Source organism: Chlorocebus sabaeus, chromosome 1 (assembly GCF_047675955.1).
Source record: "Chlorocebus sabaeus isolate Y175 chromosome 1, mChlSab1.0.hap1, whole genome shotgun sequence".
Classification (NCBI taxonomy): Eukaryota; Metazoa; Chordata; class Mammalia; order Primates; family Cercopithecidae; genus Chlorocebus; species Chlorocebus sabaeus.
In genome coordinates, this window is record NC_132904.1 from 4,713,941 (window position 1) to 4,734,153 (window position 20,213).

The 20,213-nt window shown below is 58.1% G+C and overlaps 1 protein-coding gene across 1 annotated transcript; it reads left to right on the top strand.

The window, feature by feature from the left end:
* The first annotated feature begins 10,398 nt into the window (after positions 1-10,398).
* Positions 10,399-19,439, top strand: FGF3 (fibroblast growth factor 3). Its single transcript, XM_008017602.3, has 3 exons — positions 10,399-11,101; positions 13,327-13,430; positions 18,708-19,439. Exons 1-3 carry the CDS (start codon positions 10,882-10,884, stop codon positions 19,101-19,103), a joined length of 720 nt encoding a protein of 239 aa, XP_008015793.1. The 5' UTR covers positions 10,399-10,881; the 3' UTR covers positions 19,104-19,439.
* The last annotated feature ends 774 nt before the right edge of the window (positions 19,440-20,213 follow it).

The window sequence follows — 20,213 nt, forward strand, 5'->3', positions numbered from 1 at the left end:
GAGGTTGCAGTGAGTCAAGGTCGTGCCACTGTACTGCAGCCTGGGAGACAGAGTGAGACTCGATCTAAATAAATAAATAAATAGTACAGAACAGGCAAATTCATATAGGCAGAAAGTAGATTCGTGGATGCCAGGAGTTGGAGGGACTGTGGGGAAGAGGAGAGTGACTGTTAATGAGTAGAGGGGTTCTGGAGGTGATGAAAACATTCTGAAGTTGATAGTGGTAATGGTCATACAACTCTATGAATAAAACCTTCTAAATTGCATGCCTTCAACGGGTGAATTTCATGGTATGTAAATCACATTTCAACAAAGCTGCCATAAAAACAAAGAGATTTGCGCCTTGGCCTGGAGGAAAGCTCCCAGGTTTTAGCCCTAAGGAAGTGTCCCTGCATGCCCAGCACATGCTGGGCGAGGTGGGCGACTCGGCCAGGCTATCCACCCCAGGCACTGGGCTGGGCACCAGGACTGAGCAGCAAGGACCCCATGTCTTTTTTTGCTGTAGTGCCAGGTTATGAAAACATGGCTCCGTCTCGATATGAGAAAGGGTGTGTTGAAAAGCTCATCAGCAGTGGTAGAGGTGCAGCTAAGAAAATGTCAGTTTCACAAAAGCACCTGTCCAGCCAGTGGTGGGGGCCTTGCCGTGGGGCAAAGTCCAGGCCCAGTGGCCTGGGGCTTTCTCTTCAGCTTTTCCTGGGAGCTCCATTCTAGGGGACTCGCGCTCTCCAAACTCCCGTGTCAGTCCCACACTCGCAGTGGGGGTGGTAGGATGAGGCCTTGGACCCTCAGAAGAATTATTTTCTAGTCCTGTTCTGGTCTGGCCAAAGCCTGTGGCCCCAGCACCTTGGGGACAGGTAGGTGCAGGGCCTGCAGGCAGGGAAAGGGTTAAGGCTGCTGCAATGGGGCTGGGAGAGCCATGGCTGTCAGTTTGCAGGCAGGCGTGGGACAGGGCCTGGGCAGGCTCTTCCCCTGGGTGACAGGCAGGTAAGATCAAAAGCTGTTGGGACAAAAGGGACTGAGGTGAATTGTCCTGGCCAAAGGCAGGGCACTCTGGGAGAGCATGCAGCCCCAGCAAGGCCTCAGACATGCACCCCAGAAGAACCCCCACCCTGAGAGCAAGCACCACGTGGGGGTCAAAGGTCGGGGTGTTTGGCTTGGATTGTGGTGCCTGCCTTTCACCCGGATCAAGAAAGCCAGAGAGCAGGATAAGAACCTTCCGGATTGGAACTGCAAGGAAAGGCTCCTTTGTGAGCCACAGGTAATGAAAATGTCATTGTGGCTCACAGACATTCTTTACATTTGTGTGCATGTCCCCAAGAGAGACACATGGCACTTCTATATAGCCCGGTAACGAGACTCGCCCAGGAACAGCCAAGCCAGCGTTTTCCGCCAGCCTAATGACGGCCCCAAGGAGTTCGGCCTTTGTTGCATAATCTGCTGCTAAAAGGATTTAAAATTCAAGAAAGAAAAATGTTAGGGCCAATTAGCTACACTGTGCAGGCCTCAATGTCTATGTGGGCCCCAAGTTCCTCTGTTGGAGTCAAGTGGGGGCTTTGCTTAAGCCTGTCTGCCCATCAGACCCCGAGCTGGACCCAATTGATCTTTCAGGGTCAGAGTTTGTTGTGTAACATGGCATGGGAGAGAAGGTCTAGGAGCTCAGGGCGGGGGGCCCAGAGAAATCCTTCCCAGTTCACTACTTACACTACTGACACACAGGGAAGAGGAAGGATTTTATTTCTCCCAAGATATCAGTTTAAAATACATCTCCAGGCCGGGTACAGTGGCTTACGTCTGTAATCCCAACACTATGAGGCCAAGACAGGAGGACTGCTTGAGCCCAGACGTTCAAGATCAACCTGTGCAACAGAGCAAGATCCCATCTCTTAAAAACAATTTGGACTTAATTTAAAAAATAAATAAATAAAAATAAAATAAATCTCCAGGGTGGCACCACGTTGTTCTAGCATTTCTGCTCACAGGTCTGTGCTGATGACGGCAAAACAGCAGGCCGTGGTGTCAAATTCCACTGGACGTGAATCCAGCCACACAGTCCCCACACTATGAGTCCTTGCCTGGGCTTCAGCCTTCACATCCGTTCCTGGGCAGAGTTGACACCAGAGGAGAGAGAGACCACATACAAAGGACAGTTCTGGTCCCCTGTAGTCATGTCTGGGCCTTACAGTGAACACCCCACACACCAACTGTCTTGTTCATCACCAAAGGAATCCCTGCTTGCAGTAAAAATCTAGTCAATAGCAAAGTTAGTACCAAAGGCTCAAAGAGAAAAGTTCTCCCTCTCACCTCTTTGTATCCTTACTTCCCAGAGGTGGTCATTCCTACCGCTTCTTGCCTATCTTGAAAAAGGGCCCTGTTTATACATGTGTGGGCCAGGTGCGGCGGCTCAAGTCTATAATCCCAGAACTTTGGGAGGCTAAGGCGGGTGGATCACTTGAGGTAAGAAGTTCGAGACCGGCCTGACCAACATGGAGAAACCTAGCCTCTACTAAAAATCCAAAAATTATCTGGGCGTGGTGGCTCATGCCTGTAATCCCAGCTACTTGGGAGACTGAGGCAGGAGAACTGCTCTAATCCGGGAGGTGGAGGTTGCAGTGAGCAGAGATCATACCATTGCACTCCAGCCTGGGCAACAGATCGAGACTCTGTCAAAAAAAGAAAGAAAGAAAGAAAAAAAAGTCACATATGTGAATACCAAACAATAGAGGCAAACACTGATCTGGTGTGTCCAGCCCACTGGACACTGTCACAACTCTTCACCCATATAGATTCATGTTGGCCTTCTAAGAATACTGTGGCACGTTCCCATTTTACAGATGAGGACCTCGAGGCCCAGAGAGGTTACTATGCCCAAGTCCTCACAGGTCATACTTGGCAGAATCTGGATTCCAACCCAGCAAGTCATACATGGGAGGGCACTCTGGTTGCTACTGTATCATTTCCTTTCCTGGCCGCCCTGAGCACAACTCTGGCTGTCTGCTGTCCCTAAAGCTTCATAGTGCATGCTTATGTGGCCACCGGTCTCCGACAGGAGGGTTCTTTCTGGTCTGAAATCCTGCTGAAGGATGCTGCTTATGCGTATTTCTTTATAGACTCTGCAAGATAAAGTGTCAGAGTGTCAGGTGTGGTATTCCTTGAGCAAAAGGCATTACGATGGACACTGTCACAGTCACAGCCCAGTGTTCCCTGTGATGATGGCTCTGGTTTGCATGCCCCGCCCCCGCCACCTCTGCAGACATAGGCTCAAGGCCCATTCTCGGTCTTTTTAGTTGCCCTGATGGTTTCATCTATTGGATGAACTCGTTCAAGTTTGAGAAGTGCCTGGAATTTGCTCTGTGCTTCCAAGCAGTAGCTCTTTTGTGGGTGATTTTCTAGTCTATCATTTTTCTGGAGTTTCACCAGATCAAATTTTGCAGGAAGCCTCCAGCATCCTTACTGAAAGGTCTCCAAGTGGGTCATGCCACCCTGCCAGGGGGTGAGAGGGAATGAGGCTGCTTGTCCCCGGCTGCCCTCTCCCTCTTTGTTGGGATCTGTGTAAGGACCTTTCTGTCTCCATTTTTTCACTCAAATGACGGACATTGTCAGGTCAGGGATGCCACAGAGGTTTCATGCAATCATTCCTGAAGCATCTCAGGGGGACTCTGGGCCAAGCCCTGGGCAGGGACAGGAGGAAAGCAGACCCCATCTGCCTGCTCCAGAGCTCACAGCTGAGGTTCAGGGGTGGCACAGACACCCCTTGATGAGGAAGGTGACTGTGCAGTGCAGGAGGCTGAGAGAGCCGGGAGGAGGACCCTGGCCCAGCCCAGGGGTGCAGTGGCAGGGCAAGGGGATTTAAGGACCACCCCCCAACCCCGAGGAGAGACTCTCTCAGCTGCATCTGGAAGGACATGAAAAATCTAAACAAGCCAAAGGTTTGGAGCAGGAGAGGGAGCAGTAGCTGCAGGCGGTAGTAACAGTCCGTGCAGAGACCCCAGAGTGGGGAGGAGCCGGTGCTCACAGGCAATGTCCAGGTCACAGCAGCTGCTCAAGGCCAAGGGTGGGCCAGGAGGAGCTGGAGAGATGGACAGGGTCCAGACCACGCCCAAATCCAAGCAAAGAACATGGGCTTCACCCCAGAGATGAGGGGCTGCAGCCAGGCCTCAAAGAACAGAAGGATGCAGCATGCTCACGGGTGACTCACCCCCACGAAGCTGGCAGCAAGGGAGCCTCCTGAGGCAGGGGCCAGGGCAGCCATTGGGTGGCTGCAAGTAGGGGTCTTGCCATGGTGGGCCCACAGGGGCTGTGTACAGCTTACTCAGTGATAGTCGAGTCCCTGGTGCCAGCCTCTGCAAGTCTGGAAGTGAGCACTGTTTCCCATTAAGGAAGGTGTGTGGCTGGCCACGCCCCCCAACGTCGCACACTCAGTGCCTTTGCAGGGTTGGGGCTTCTGGCCACAGGGTCCCATCCCTACACCAGCCCAGGTGGCTGCAGAAGGTCCCTTGCAGTCATGAAACGAAGGGAGGCTTGGGAAACCACATCTGAACGGTGTGGCTTTGATTTGGCGAGAGGGTGGGGCTGGGCCGGGCAAGGCCACTAGGTCTGAGTCAGAGCCAGAGGCAGGAAGCTGGTCCCTAGGCACTGCCCGCCATCTCTGCGGGGCGCTCCTCCTGGCCACCTGAGAACAACCTGTAGAGAGGCAGAGGTGCCTTTCAGACTTCCTCGAGAGTCCCTGCAGCTTGGGCATTGATGGCCAGTCACCGGGGCTGCAGGACCCTGAGCTCACACAGGCCCGGTAGGGCCAGGCCAGCGCTTGACCCCAGAAACTCCCTCCCTGGAAATTTCGTGGGAGTTATCTCAGCTCTTCGGCCCCTTCCTTATCTCAGGGAAACAGGTCAGAGCACGCTCAGTCCTGGTGTTGGGAGTGGGGTGCGCTACTCCGGGACTTGAGGCAAAAAGTAGACATCCTGCTTGTCCTCTAAACTTAGAATAGGGTTTGGACACAGTGGCTCATGCTGGTAGTCCTAGTGCTTTGGGAGGCCAAGATGGGAGGATCCCTTGAGCTCAGGAGTTTGAGACCAGGCCGGGCAACATAGTGAGACCCCCATCTCTACAAAAAATACAAAAATCAGCTGGATGTGGTGGCACAAGCCTGTAGTCTCAGCTACTCCGGAGGCTGAGGGAGGAGGATCACTTGAGCCTGGGAGGTGGAGGTTGCAGTGAGCCAAACTCTCGCCACTGCACTCCAGCCTGGATGACAGAGTGAGATCCTGTCTCAAAAAAAATCCAGTGACTTGGAATTGATATCAGGCTGACAGCTGTAGGGGTGTTGATGCAGGATAATGAATAGAGCAGAAAATGGAATCTGGCTGGTCCTGGACCCACGTGCCACCACCCCCAAGATAGAGCTTGCATACCTGAGCCCATCGGGTCCATCGATGTCAGCTCTTGTGATTGTATTTCTAGCACTCTCGAGCCTCCCCCAGTTGTAGGCGGCTGAGTGAAGGCCTCAGCAGCATAGCTCCTTTTTCCTAGCAGACACAGGAGCCTCAAAGCAGCACCGTGATGGTTTAAGGAGAACATAGAACATGCAGGTGCGGAGGAGGAACATCCTAGACTGGGGGTGGGGAGCCAAGCACTCCTCCCTCCACCCACACCTCACCATCCCTGCCTCCTGCCCACTGTCCAAGCGTCCTAGCCACACCTTGCACAGGTCAGCACTGGGGAGAGGTAAGAAAAGCCTGCCTGCCCTCCAGAGCGAGCTGCCCTGCCTGAGCCGCTGCTGATGGGAAACAGGCCTAGGGATCAGGGCCACATGGAGGGAGCAAGGGCCAGGGAGGCCAGAGGAAGAGACTCTGCCCTGGGGGGTGGGCACCTCCAGGGGCCAGGGACCTGGTCTTGCAGGAATGGCAGGAACTTCTGGATGGAAAAGGTGAAAGGGCCCCCAGGTGGAGGAACTAGCCTGGGCAAAGGTGGAGAGGGGTAGGGGGGTGCAAGGCGGGGACACAGGGTGATTGCATGGGAGTGGGTTTGCCACCACAGCTCCCCATCAAGCCTGGCCCCGCCCAACTGCAGTTGACTTCATGGTGGCAGGAGGTGGGGGTGTGAATTGCTTCCTTTCCCTCCACCCCGCCTCATCCACAGGACTGGGGCATACCTCATCATTTGCACTTGCTTTGGGTTGAACGGTGCCCCCCAAGATTTGTATGTTGGAGCCGTATTCAGCAGGACCTCAGAATGTGGCTGCAGTTGGAGCTGGGGTCTTTCAAAGGCGATTAAAGTAAAGCACGGTCTGTGGAATGGCCCCAGTCCAATCCAACTGGGGTCCTTATAAGAAGAGGCGATGAGGGCACAGGCACACACAGAGGGATGAACCTGTGAGAACACAGGGAGAAGATGGCATCTACAAGCCCTGCCTGTTGCTCTGCCTGGAGTCTGATGCCAGGCACTGACAGGCTCAGGGGATGCAGAGACTGGTGGCTGCCCTTGGTGTTGTGGAGAAGAAAAAGAGCAGCTGGAGTTGTCTGTCCCTGGGCCAGGGGGCCCTCTGCTCCCTCCTCTCCTCTACCCAGAGAGGATCCCTCCTTTACGTCTCAGCTTGGGACTTCAAAATAGCCAATAGGCAGGAAATAACCCGAACATCCATCCATGGATGAAAAATAAACAGCGTGTGGTCTGTGCACATGATGGAATGCCACGAGGGCAGAAAAGGTGAGGACGCTCTGGTACACACCACACCGTGGATGAGCCTCAAAATGCTGCGCAGGCCCCAGTGTGGGGAGATGTATGTGCCTTTCATCCCACCCCTGCCTGCCAGGGCTTCTAACATTGCCGGAAGCAAAGCCGCAGCTTTGCTTTGGGGACTTAGAGGGGCAACGGTTTCCCTCTCCCCACTGCTCAGGTCCTAGGTCCCGTAGCCAGAAGGGGCATTCCAGTCTTCTCACCTCATCTCCCAGCTGTGTGACCCCGGGCAAGTCACTTCCCCTCTCTGAGCCTCCCTTTCTCATCTGTAATATGGGGCTGATCAGGGCTGCTCCTAGGATTTCAGGGGCCCACGGTCTGCCGGTGACACAGGCAGGCTGCGTCTCTCTCCCACTGCTCTTGGGGACAAGGATAGGGTAAGGGGATGGGGGGTGGCAGGTAACATAATTAGAGTGAGTTTGGGACTGGGAGTCAGCATCACATCTGACAGTCCCTGGCCAGTCACCTGCGGCCACATCACAGGACCCTGTCCTCTGCCCTCTCTCCACCCCAGCTCTCTCTCCAGGGGAAGGGGCTAGGGGTGGACTCAGGTACCAGATAGGCTGGGAGTGCTCTGAGGGACAGGGTCCCAGTGCAAAGGTTTGGGGGCTGCTGGTAGGAGCACTTCAGCTGGGCCTGGGGGTCTCTGGAAGAGACTAATTAGTCAAATGGCTACAGTTGACCATTTGGAAGCAATTAACAGGGTCGCTATTAGCGCATGGTGCACCCCCCACCTGGCTCCAACTGGGAGGGAAAGGGGCGAGGTCGCCATTATGTGGATGCCTCTGCCCCACCCCACCGACAAGACTTTGTGGTCCAGACCCCTGCCCCTGCCGGGCAGATGTGAAGGAATCAGGTTCCCCTCCCTTGGCTGGGCCTGAGGGTCCCAGAGTCCCACGGTGGGGCTCTGGGGGGCTTCCTGGGCTGAGAAGAGCCTCAGGTTTAGATGAGGAAGAACTCACTAGGTGGGTGAGCAAGGGCCTGGAGGTCCAGCCCGGAAGCTTTGGGAAGTGAACTAGAGGTCCACGCGGGTGGGTGGGCATCCCCAGGGTTCCCCCAACACTACGACCTTTGTCAGTGGGGCTGGGGCATCTGGAGAAGGCAGCTTTGGGCTCCAGACAACTTCCCGTGACTGCAGGGTGGACCGCGGATGGAAGGACCTGGCTGAAGGCCGTCACCAGCGACTGGAGGAGAGGGGAAAACATGGCCCGGAGAGCTTGGCTGCCTCAGAAAAGTCATGCTCACCAGAACAGCAGACAGTGAGCCAGGGCCACCAGGAGGGACCTTGGGCAGGGCACCGGCTGTCCTGGTGTAACTGCAAATTGCACCCCCTTTCAGTCTCAAAGGCAGCAGGGTTTGCATCATAAACTGCGGTCCCCTGCGGCTGGAGCACGCCCTGCACTGATGCGTGGTCGGAGACTTTGCGGGGGTAATGCCACTCAGTTTCCAGCCCTACCTTTGGGATACCACACACATGAGAAACCAGTATCTCAGGAGCGACACTACACGGCCAAGTCCTGGTGGCAAGGAAGTGGCCAAGCCATTCATTCATTCATTCATTCATTCATTCATTCACTTTAGGAGTATGCGCTGAGTGGCTAGTGTGTCAGGTGCTCCCTAAGAGCTGGAAACCTCTTGCCCATCCCTCCTATAGAGGGGTCACCCTTGGACTCCTACTTCAGGGCAGCAGCCCCTGCCCTCATCTTGGGTCCTCGGGCACAGGGCAACCGGGTGACGGGCAGGGCTGGAGACCAGAGCCCAGGAGTCTCCCTGGGAAGTGCTGGGGACCCCAGGCGTGGAGCAGGAGGGGCGTGTACACCCAGATTGCCTTGGTCAGATTTTCCTGGCTCCTCCCAGTCTTCCAGAGGGGGTCCTGCCAAGGAGGCAGCTGGGGCGTCAACAGGAAAGGGCATCGGAAGTCCCCTGGCCCCAGCAGGCTGCTCTTGCTCTCTCTCTCAAAACGTGACTGTGTCCTCTCTCCTCTCTCTGTCAGACTGTGCCCCTTGACTGTACCCCTCTCTGAATTTTTTGTGCACCCACCTCCCACTACATCTCTCTTCCTGGCCAGGTGTCAGGAGGTAGTAGAGCTAAGACATGTACAGCAGGGAACTCCTTCCTATGCCTCTTCCCTGCCTCTTAGGGAGCCCAGGTGGCCACACATCCCAGTCCAGGCCTGCGCAGCACTGCACTGGACAAGCTCTCCTCTTGCTTCTGTCCTTTGGGGCTTTCCTGGCACTGTCATCTGACCCCTGTAACACAGTCTCCATCACCAGGAGGCTGAGGCTCCAGTAGTTCGGTGGCTGGCCTCTGGCCTGTTCAAGAATTCTCACAAGCTGACCCTGGGGCAGTGGCTAGGAGATCCTGACTAAGACTGAGGTGCTTGGGGACGGCTTAGGGGCACCCTCCTTCAGGAGGGCCACCTAGACCCTGTGCACGCTGGAGTGGGCTCTCAGAGGACCTGCTGCCCTATGTATTCGGCCATGGGAGTTGGACATGTCCCAGAGGCGTGGGCTCACTGCCACAGCTCACAGTGCCCTGCACACTTGCCTGACCCCAAACCCTGATGCAGATGGCAGGCTGGGGAATGTCAGCCCACCCAACTCGCCCCAGAGGCCCTGGTCAACTTGAAGCCAAAGCTGTGGCCTAGACCCCTGGACCCCACAGCGGTGCCCTACTCCGGGGCGGGGTTGAGAGAGGCAAAGCACCTGTGCTGGCCCCTGCTTCCTGCTGGCCCCAGGACCCTGGGGGACAGAGGACCAGGAAGCAAGAGAAATGGGTGGGGACGTGGCTTTTCTGAGTAGTTTCTGAAACCCCTCTTCACAGGGCCCCCTGAGATACACCTTGACCCCCACACAGTCCAGGGGACCACCCCCGCATCTGCACTGCTTCAGATCCTCCAGGCCAGGACTCCCCCACATCCCTTCCCAGCCTCTGCGGGGTTCCTCCTCTCATCACCGTCCCGCTGTGGCTGCCAGACTCCCCGTGCTTTTCTCCGGGTGTTCTCCGCCGCTCTGTCTTCTTTCCGTCTCCCCTGCCTCCTCTCTTTGGCCAATCTCTGTCATTCACATTTTCCATGTCTTTCCTGTCCTTTCCTTCTCCGTTTTTCTCTGTCTGCATCTCTTTCTCTCTAGGGCTCTCTGTCTGTGTCCACTTCTCTGGCTCTCGCGTCCCTCCTCCCGCCTCTCCAGGACCCTCTCTGGACCACCACAGGGACGGGATCCTCCGAGGCCTGCCCGACGAGCGCTAACCCCACCACTCCGGGTGCCCGGTTGGGGTGCGCAACAGAAGATAGCATCTCCAGTCCCGGCCCGCCCGCGCCCTGCAAGGCTGAGGACGGCACCGCTGCTCCTGCAGGAAGCGCCGGGCGCAGACACAAACCCGGGGCTCCCCACGCGTGCCCTCGCCCCGGAGCCTTCCCGCCGCCTCTCTCCGCGGTGCCCTTCATTATGCGCCGCCTTTAATGGACGTTTGTCAGCTCGACTTCCCCGCAAGTTGTTTTCACGGACATCAGTCATTGGCGGCGGCCCCATTGTGCAGGGGGATTGATGGGGAGCGGGAGGGGGTGACAGGGCCTGGGGCGGCCGCCTCAAGGCCTCAGTCTATAATTTTCGGAAACATAATTGGTCTGGGGGAGGGGGCGGGGGAGGGGCGGGGAAGGGACCTTTCAGAGCCGGGAGGGCGTTCGGGGGCGTGGGGCGCGCTGCGGAGCGGAGCCGCGGCTCGACGGCCCTGCGCTGGGGGCGAGTGTATGCAGGCGGCGCCCGGCCCGAACCCCGAGCTCCGCGGGGCTCCCCACCCGCCGGCCTCCCGCCCCTCCCGCGCCTCCGCCTGGGGACCACGTCGGCCTTTTGTTGCCGAACCGTCCTTTCTTTCAGCGCTTTGCGCAGCAACGGAAATTTCATTGCTCCTGGGTGGAAATTAAAGGGACTCGCGATCGCTCTTTCCCTCTCCCTCTCCCACTCTCCCTCTCTTTCTCTCTCTCGCCCACCCTTTCCCCTTCTTCCCCCACCTTTCCCGCGAAGCCGAAGTCAGCATCGCCAAGCGCGGGAGCCAGCTCCGAGCACCTCGCCGCGGCCCGGCTGCCGCCCCTTCCATGGGCGCCGCGCTCGCCTGCAGCCGCCGCCGCCGCGGGGTGGGCGCGATGCCACGATGGGCCTAATCTGGCTGCTGCTGCTCAGCCTGCTGGAGCCGGGCTGGCCCGCAGCGGGTCCTGGGGCTCGGTTGCGGCGCGATGCGGGCGGCCGCGGCGGCGTCTACGAGCACCTTGGCGGGGCGCCCCGGCGCCGCAAGCTCTACTGCGCCACGAAGTACCACCTCCAGCTGCACCCGAGCGGCCGCGTCAACGGCAGCCTGGAGAACAGCGCCTACAGTGAGTGCCCGACGCTGCGGGACCCCGCGGGGGAAGCTGAGCCGGGGAGGGTCGGGCCCGGGAGAAGGCACGGTGCGCTCGGGGTGTCCGGGAAAAGACCGGTTGCTTCCCGCTGCCAGAAGGCGACCGCCAGGGTGTCCTCCTCGCCCTACACGTCCGGGAGAAGAGCGCGCGCTGGGGTCCGAGCCGAACTCGGGGGGATGGGCGTTCACGTCCGAAGAGGGCGCCGGCGGCTGTCAGAGTCCGTCCCCGGTCCAGCCCGCTGGTCTGAGGGGACGCGAGCTAGGCGACCCCTGGGCTCCCGGCTCTGCTGCTTTGGGCAGCTCTGACAAGTTTAAGCCCTTTGAATGTGTCGGAGAAAAGGAGCCGGACAAGGCATTTGTCATCCTCTTTATTATTTTGACGACTTCTCCTCCTCCTGCCGACCCCTGGACGCCCCGCCGTCCCCTCCGCCCTCCCCGCTCGCGGCTGCCCAGGTGGCCGCCCCAGCCGCTGCCTCTGAGCGGAGGACTCTTGCCCTGCGGAGCTCGGTTCCCCAGCCGCGGCCGCCACCGACAGTTATTCCCCGCGCTGGAATCTGCACCTCCCCCGCCTCCGCCCTGGCTGCACAGCGACGGGAGGGTGGGGGTTCTCGCCGTCGGGACGCGCGGATCAGGAGCGCGGAGCGGTGTCCTCCCCTACCTGGGGGTGCAGACACATACCCTCCCCACCCCCCGGCACGCAGGACCCGCGGCCCGGGCTGCGCTCACTACGGGAGTCTGCCGGGCAACACGGTTAGGCTCCTCTGGTCACAGGGACCTGAGGCCCGCGCCCAGCCCTTTAAGGAGCAGGATAGCCGAGCTCAAGGCCCGGGAGGACCGCGTGGGGAGTGTGGGAGGGCAGACAAGACCACAGTGGTCCTCGGGTGCACCGCGCGGCGCTCGGTTCCCGCCCCGGGCTCAGGAAGCGGTGCGGTGGATTGAAGGTGGCGGCGGCAGTAAACTGCGGCTTCCTCCAGGAAAGCCGTAGCCCTGTGAGGGTGTCCTGGGGACACGCGCCTCCAGGGCCACACGGTGGGCACCAGCTGTTGCCAGGAGGTCCGAGTGTGCCGAACTCGTCTCACAAAGACACCCCGGTTCTCTCCAAAGCCGGGCTCCCCCTCGGAGTCGCACAGCATCCAAACTTCTTGGTGCTGGCTGCTCAGGGGGAGGGGAGGGCTCGCCCCCGCAGCCGCCCCCGTCGAGACTCTGGCTTCGTTGGTCCCCGGGCGGTCACCGCCGAGGCCGCCCAGCCTGCGCACTGGGAAGGTGGGAGGCTCGCAGCCTGCACCGCAGCAGCCCTGGGCTGGAGCAAAAGCCCGGTGGCGACCGCGGCCGTGCTCGGACCCCGTGCCAGGAGCGCGGTCCTGAGAGGCATCCCCTGGAGAGGGTGCAGGCAGTCGCCCCAATCCTTTCGCAGCCTCTGTTGGGAGACAATGACCCCAATCCGGCCTTTGATGCAGTCCCCCGCCCCCAGCCTCCACCACTGCACTCCACCACTGTATCCAGAAGGAAAGGCGGGAGGGGAGATTTGAACTTTCTTATCCCTGGGGAGTGGGTGAGACCCACCCAGCTTCCCTCTGCGGGCTCTATGGTCTAAACCGGCTTCCTGCCCTTCCAGGTACAATGATCTCCAGCCAGGTCTACGGCCAGAAGGATTTGGGTGGCAGGCACCCTGGCTGTGTTGTTGTCAGTGGGTTTTATTACCAGCCTGGCTCCTCAGGGCCCAGCTTTCCCGCTGTCTGGTGCAGGTATTGGGGACCGTGCAGTCCCAGAGCTCAGACTCTCATGACTGCTGCCAGGGCTTGATTTCCCGCTCAGGCACATGTGCAGGGGCCTGACAGTCACCCAGCCATAGTGGTCCCCACTTGCTTGTCTGTCGGATGATGAAGGCAACTGGCAAGATGTTGTGAGGTTGGAATGGAAACCATCCTGCCAGCAGCGTCAGCGGGTGGGAATGTTAATTTCATCGTTTCCCTCCCAGGTTTGAATGAGGACAAACCTTCCCTGAGGTCTCCTTCTCTACCTCCTGCCTGGTGACTTCTCCCTCCCTGAACTTCCACTCACTCTGCGACCTGTGGGTTGTGTGCTACCCTCCCCAGCTCTGAGCCCGGGATGTGGCTTTGGGCAAGGCCAGCTGGGCATCAGCCGCCCCCTCCGCGGCTCTGTGGGGGGCGGTGAGAGTGAGGCACCTCTCATTTCTTCCAGGTATTCTGGAGATAACGGCAGTGGAGGTGGGCATTGTGGCCATCAGGGGTCTCTTCTCCGGGCGGTACCTGGCCATGAACAAGAGGGGACGACTCTATGCTTCGGTGAGTCCAGGCTGTCCCGTGGGTGGGCGCTGTGGGAGTAGTGGTCTGGCCTGCACATCACACCAGAAGATGGGGGATGTGGGCAGTAGAACGTTTTGCTCAGGGTACATGGGACCCCAGCTGGGAACAGACCCTGGCCCAGGGCTCCGCGCCCAGTGATCTTTGGCTGTGTCTGTTAGCGGCTGCTCCGTGAGTGACCTGGAGCCCGGCCCTGGCAGACCTGGAATCTAGAGAATGCCAGGTTAGCAAAGGTTCCCCCCATCCTCGTCATCACTACCACCCTCCCTTGAGAGTAACTGAGAGCAGGGAAGTGATTGTCCCCCAAATTTCCACCAAAATAAATGGACCCAAGGCAACCTGGGAGTGTTCCTCGGGGCAGCCAGAGCTCTTCTGGGAGCATGGGGAGGAGGGCGCTGGCCCAGCTCTGCTGGGTCCCTCCAAGGATGGAAAGGTGAGAGCTGAAGCCTAGGAGGGGAAGGGAGATGGCACCCATGTCCCGGGCACACAAGAGCCTTGGAGCCCGGGCTTGGGACCCAGTCTATTTACTGCCTGGGCCTCCATGTAACCAAAAAGGGTCTCCTTACTCTGTGGGAATGGCAGTGCCCCTCCTCATAAGGGGTAAGGGTGGGGAATACACAGAGTAAAATACATGTAACGGGGAAATTTGCTACCTCCGACTAGTCATTACATGCAATTTGGCTGATACTTCCTTGGGCAATGAGAGGTTTTCCATCCACAAGTAGTCCGGCCGACGCGGCCCGAGGACGATCTCCCTGCAGTGAGCTCTCTGCTCAGTCCTGCTCACAGAGGACACATTGCGCAGCTCCCTCACATAAGCTGATGATTTCATCACAGAGTTTTAGCCGTTTTGATAAAGGAAGGTCCAGAAAGCTGGAATGCACCCCTTCATTTTCTCTGGTCCAAAGGCCACTCTCTCCTTCCTCCCACCCATTCACCCATCCACCCATTCATCCATCCATCCACCCATCCACTCAGCCACCCATCCATCCACCCATCCACTCATCCACCCATCCATCCACCCATTCACCCATCCACTCACCCATCCATCCATCCACCCATCCGTCTGACATTCAGTCCATTTATCAGTATCCTGGAAGCTGTGTCTGGGAGCAGGGGCCCTCATGGTGCCAGCTTCTGCCATAGGGGACCCAGGATTTGGGGAGACAGAATAAAGTATGACATGAGGGGGTCCCAGTGGTTCAGAGCCCACCTGGGTGTTTCATGCCTGAGAGCTCGCAGCCTGGTTTTGAGAAGGGTGGACAGAGGCTCCTAGCCCCATAAGGGATGCTGAGGTTGGGGGTAGCCAAGCAGTCTGGTTGGAGGGTGTGGAACTTCCCAGAGTGCCCAGTGGAGAAGTTTCCACTGCCCTGAAGACAACCTGAGAGGCATAGTAGCCTGGATGCCAATCCCATCACCTGCCACCTGCCACCTGGTACTACAGTCCTGCATGTGGCCAGCTTGCTTAGGAGTGCTGTCCCACCACGGGACTCCCTGGACTTTGCTGGCAGCATGCTTGCCCTTGGGCCAGCTCATTCCTCTGGGCCAGTGAGCGCTGCACCCCGACACTCCTGGGTCTGGCCCTGACCTCCCTTCTGAGGTATAGACCACCCTCCCACAATGTCCTGCTGGCTCAGACTCTCCAACCGAACTCAGCAGCTCCCCGACTCCCCATCTTAATCATTGCCCCACCGGCCACTCACTCTCACCCAGAGTGGGCTGGGAGTCACTGTAGACCCCTCCTGTTGTTCAGCCCATCCCCAGACCTCAGACCATGCCCCTGCATCTCTTCAGCCCACGCACTCACCTCCCTCTGCCTCATCCCCGAGACCACACCTTATAAGGCAGGCCCCTCACCTCCCACCTGGATCACCGCTCCAGCCTTTCCCACCTCCAATCCATCTGTTTGTCAAACCATCCTTTCATCTTCCTTCCTTCCTTCTTTCTTTCTCTCCCTCACTCCCTCCTTCCCTTCCTCCCTCCATCCCTCCATCCCTCCTTCCTTCCTTACCTCCTTCTTTCCTTCTTTCCTTCCTTCCTTCCTTCCTTCCCCTTCCTTCATTCTCTTCACCCATCTGTCCATATACCTCTCCTTCCTTCCTTCTTTCCTTTCTTTCATCCTTCTTTCCATCCATCCTTCCATCTGTTCCTCTGTCCATCTGCCCATTCACCTGTCCATCCATCCATGCTCCCTCCTTCCTTCCATCCTTTCAGCCATCCACCCATCCACCCATCCACCCATCCATCCATCCATCCACCCATCCACCCATCCGCCCATCCACCTATCCATCCATCCACCCATCCATCCAGCCACCTATCCATCCATCCAGCCATCTATCCATCCAGTCATCCATCCATCCAGCCATCCAACCAACCAGCCAGCCAGCCATCCACCCATCCACCCATCCATCCATCCACCCGTGCATCCATCCATCCATCCATCCACCCACTCATCTGACATTCAGTTCTTCATTCACCAGTGTCCTGGGAACTTACTGTGTGTTGCACTCTGCTAGGTACATGTTAAGGGGCTTCCTAAAAAAGCAAATCAGCCCATTTCATGGCTTCTGAGGACTCCCATCACACCCAGGCATCCCACAGGCACCTTACCTCCACCCACAGAGCAGCAGCCCAGGTGCCACCTGCTCCCAGTGTGGCTGTCTTCCAAAGGTTGAGCCTCCTCCAGCCTCCGGAAGCTCCCTCAACTCTCCAAGCCATCTATGCTGCTCACGCCACACCCTCACTGCCTGGAACGCCCTCCTCCAGAAAATGCCCACTAAAAAGTGCCCACCCCGCCCTTCCAGCTCTCTTCAGAAACTGCCTCCTCAACAAAGTGGCTTTGGAGTCTGCTTCCTCCCCACCCCTCATGGGGTGGAAGCGGCCCTGGGGGAGGGGCCTGTGGGACCAGGTCTGGTGGGATGGCAGTGTCAGGACGCACATTGGAAAGCGTTGTCACAGCAAGTCCCAACTGCAGCAGCTCTGGAGTCTACGGCCCCGACCCCTGAGCCGACACCTTCTGCCTTGGTCATCTCGGCCGACCCAGGTGCCCTACCACGTGTCAGCGAGTGATCTACACTGCCCCCAATCTCCCACCTCAGGAGGGCCTGAGCCCCTGCCACCTGAGGCTCACAGGCACGTGTCCGTCAGTGGCCCATCCCCCCAAGTGGCCCTGCAAAGAGAAAGCCTCCTGCCTTGCCTCTCTGGCCCTGAGAGGACGCACCTGCTGCAGGATTGAGCACCTGGGGAAGCTCGGGTCCTGCCCTGAGCTTCTCACAGTCTGGGCTTGGAGCCAGACACTAACATGGCGTACCCAGTGCGTGGGGTGGGGAAGTCGGCCCTGAGCCCACCCGATCATTCCCAGATAGCCCCTGAGCCCCAGGCTATGTGGGGTCAGGCACAGATCAGATACTGTTCTATCCCCCTGTGATGTAGGGCCTGGCACCACCCCGGGCCTCAGTTTCCACATCTATAAACATGGAGACTAGTCTTGGACAGTAACATCCATACGGTGGCCCAGGGGGCCCTGGGGCTCTAAGAAGGCTGGAGAGCAGGGGGGCTTTGGGTCATGGGGAGAGGCAGCCCCTACCACCAGGTCAAGCCTTCCACCCTTCCCTGCTCTGGGCTTTCATGTTGCTAGAAAAGAGGTTGGGGTGCTTGAAGCATCCTGTTCCCTGAGATCGTGCCGGGTCAGATACTGCTGGGTCCAGCCTGGGAGCCCCGGAGGCCATTGCCACTCTCCCTCTCTCCCATGGGACACCACACCCTAGATGGGGACAGACCATGAGGGCCTCCGACTCCTCCCTGTGGCCAGTCCCCAGGAGGAAAGCGAGATCCTGCTGTCTACTTTGCACCTGCTGCTTCCACCTCTTACCACCCCTTCTGGTTTGGAGGGAGCAGCTCCTCTCAGTCATCCCCTTAGGGAGGTGGCCCTAGACGTTGCCACCCTCCTGTAGCTGGTACTGAAGCCCAGTGGGGTTCAGCATAAGGCATACCCACCCCTTCCCTATCCCACAAACTAAGAAGACCCCATGAGGCACCCCCGGAAGGAACCTCCCATGGCCAGGCCTTGGGGATGTTGGTGTAAGCTCCTTCAGTTCAGAGCTTCACTGTGCCTTTGAGAGGGCAGGGTCCCTTCTGCCCTTCCACCACTGCACCCTGGGCCTGACAAGGGTCCCATTAATCTCTGAGGACAAAGTGGTGTCCTCTTTGTCCTGCTTGTGTGGGACACCCCAGCTTCTGCTCTCACCCTAAGAACAGCAGTATCTGTGGCATTGATTGAGCACGTGCCTCATGCCAGGCCCCGGCCCCTGCTCTGTATTGTAACCTCTTCAACCTGCAAGGCAGGACCCTCCAGCTTCAGAGAGTGCTGCTCAGGGGTCAGTGACCCCAGCTGGGACCCCTGAATGCAGCGTTTAACAGAGAGTCTGGGCTCATGAAACCTGGCTGTGTCCCCTTCCCTTCCTGCTTTTCATGTTCTTTCTTCTTTTTTCTTTTCTGCAATTTCTTTTCTTTTCTTTTTTTCTTTTGAGTCAGAGTTTTGCTCTTGTCACCCAGTCTGGAGTACAGCAGTGCAATCTCGGCTCACTGTAACCTCTGCCTCCCGGGTTCAAGAGATGCTTCTGCCTCAGCCTCCCGAGTAGCTGGATTACAGGCGTGCGCCACCACGCCTGGCTAATTTTTTGTATTTTTAGTAGAGACAGAGTTTTGCCATGTTGGGCAGGCTGGTCTCGAACTCCTGACCTCAGGTGATTCACCCGCCTCAGCCTCCCAATGTGCTGGGATTCCAGGCATAAGCCACCGCACCCGGCCTCTGTAGTTTCTTTAAAAGCGATCTGGGTGCTGTCATCTTCCTTTGTCCAAATGCCCAGTCCTTGCGGACGTCCACGCTGCCCCAGGTAGACCCCCAGGGCACCTAGGTTGACTGGCCTGGTCTCTGCTCCACAGATAACCCTACACATCCCTGTGCTGGGTCAGCGCCCTCAGACGGGGGACAGAGGCTGGAGCTGGGAGTTGTTTGGCACAGCTTTGAGAGAAGGTGACCTTCGGGCAGAAGGCCAAGTTCACCAGGCACACAGGGGAGGAAGGGCATGCCGGGCAGAGGGCAAGGCCTAGGCAAAGGTGTGGCGGGCTGAGAGTGCCCCGGGGTTTGGCACTGGACCAATTAGCCTCAAAGGAGGGGAGGGAGGCATCGGGTAACCCTGGGCCCTGACGCTGGCTCAGTCTCCCCGGGCCACTGACCGTGACATCTCATCCCCGCAGGAGCACTACAGCGCCGAGTGCGAGTTTGTGGAGCGGATCCACGAGCTGGGCTATAACACGTACGCCTCCCGGCTGTACCGGACGGTGTCTAGTACGCCTGGGGCCCGGCGGCAGCCCAGCGCGGAGAGACTGTGGTACGTGTCTGTGAACGGCAAGGGCCGGCCCCGCAGGGGCTTCAAGACCCGCCGCACGCAGAAGTCCTCCCTGTTCCTGCCCCGCGTGCTGGACCACAGGGACCACGAGATGGTGCGGCAGCTGCAGCGTGGGCTGCCTAGACCGCCTGGTAAGGGGGTCCAGCCCCGACGGCGGAGGCAGAAGCAGAGCCTGGGTGGCCTGGAGCCCTCGCACGTTCAGGCCCCGAGACTGGGCTCCCAGCTGGAGGCCACTGCGCACTAGCTGGGCCTGGTGGCCACCACCAGAGCTCCTGGCAACGTCTTGGTGTGGCAGCCTCTCGACTCTGACTCTCCTCCTTGAGCACTTGTCCCTGCGTCCTGCCTCTGGGTTCTCAGCTATTTCCAGAGCCAGCTCAAATCAGGGTCCAATGGGAACTGAAGAGGGCCCAAGTCGGAGCTCACAGGGGGCTGCCCGCAATGCAGGGCATTTGTGGGTCTGTGTGGCAAGAAGCTCGCAGGGAAGGGCCTGAGTGCCAGCCCTGGCAGACCGAGGAGCCTCCCAGGAGCAGCAGGCCAGCGTGGGGCTTTGTGTCATCAAAACATTAAAGTATTTTATTCTCCTCTGTCATTTGGTAGATGGTAATGCAGGCTGAGGAGCACTTGCCGCCTTTACTGGAACGTGCTTGCTTTGAGCACAGCAGAATCCGCGCTGGCACCAGCCTGCGTCAGTTGAGGCTTTAAGAGGAAGATGGTATTCCCAGAGATCGGGCTAAAGGTGCACTTCAGTCCCCTGGTTTTAAAAAGTTATGATTTTTTTGGATGGATGGAAACAAGCTAAGGCATGTTTGTGCATGTGTGTGCATCGTGTGTGTGCATCGTGTGTGTGCATCGTGTGTGTGCATGGAGAGAAGGATCGTGTATTTATGAAAGCGTGAGTGCACATGTGGGTATGTGTGTTCTTGTGTTAGTGCATGCCTGTGTGTGGACATGTATGTGTGTGTATGTTTCTGGGTGTGTCTGTGCGTGTATGTGTATGTGTGTGTGGAGAGAGAGAGAGAGGTTTACTCTTCTAAAACTCTAAAAAGCTCCTCCTTCTGGAAGCTCTGCGCTTCTCCAGGGACTCTTTAGAGCAACTGTATCAGGTCAGGCAGCACAGAAACTTCCTTTATCCTTACTACCTGCTCTTGGGACCTGTGCACCCCATCTTTACCTGAGAAGGTGAGGCTCAGAGAACCAATTACTTGGTGGCCAGGCCCTGCCTTGGACTAGGTGCCTCCTCACACCTGTTCCCCAACAATGGCATGGGTGGGATCACCTGGGCCAGCCCATGTGATCAGGAGAGGCAGTGTACAAACCTCTCCTGGCACTTTGCAGGATGGGCAGGGCCCAGATG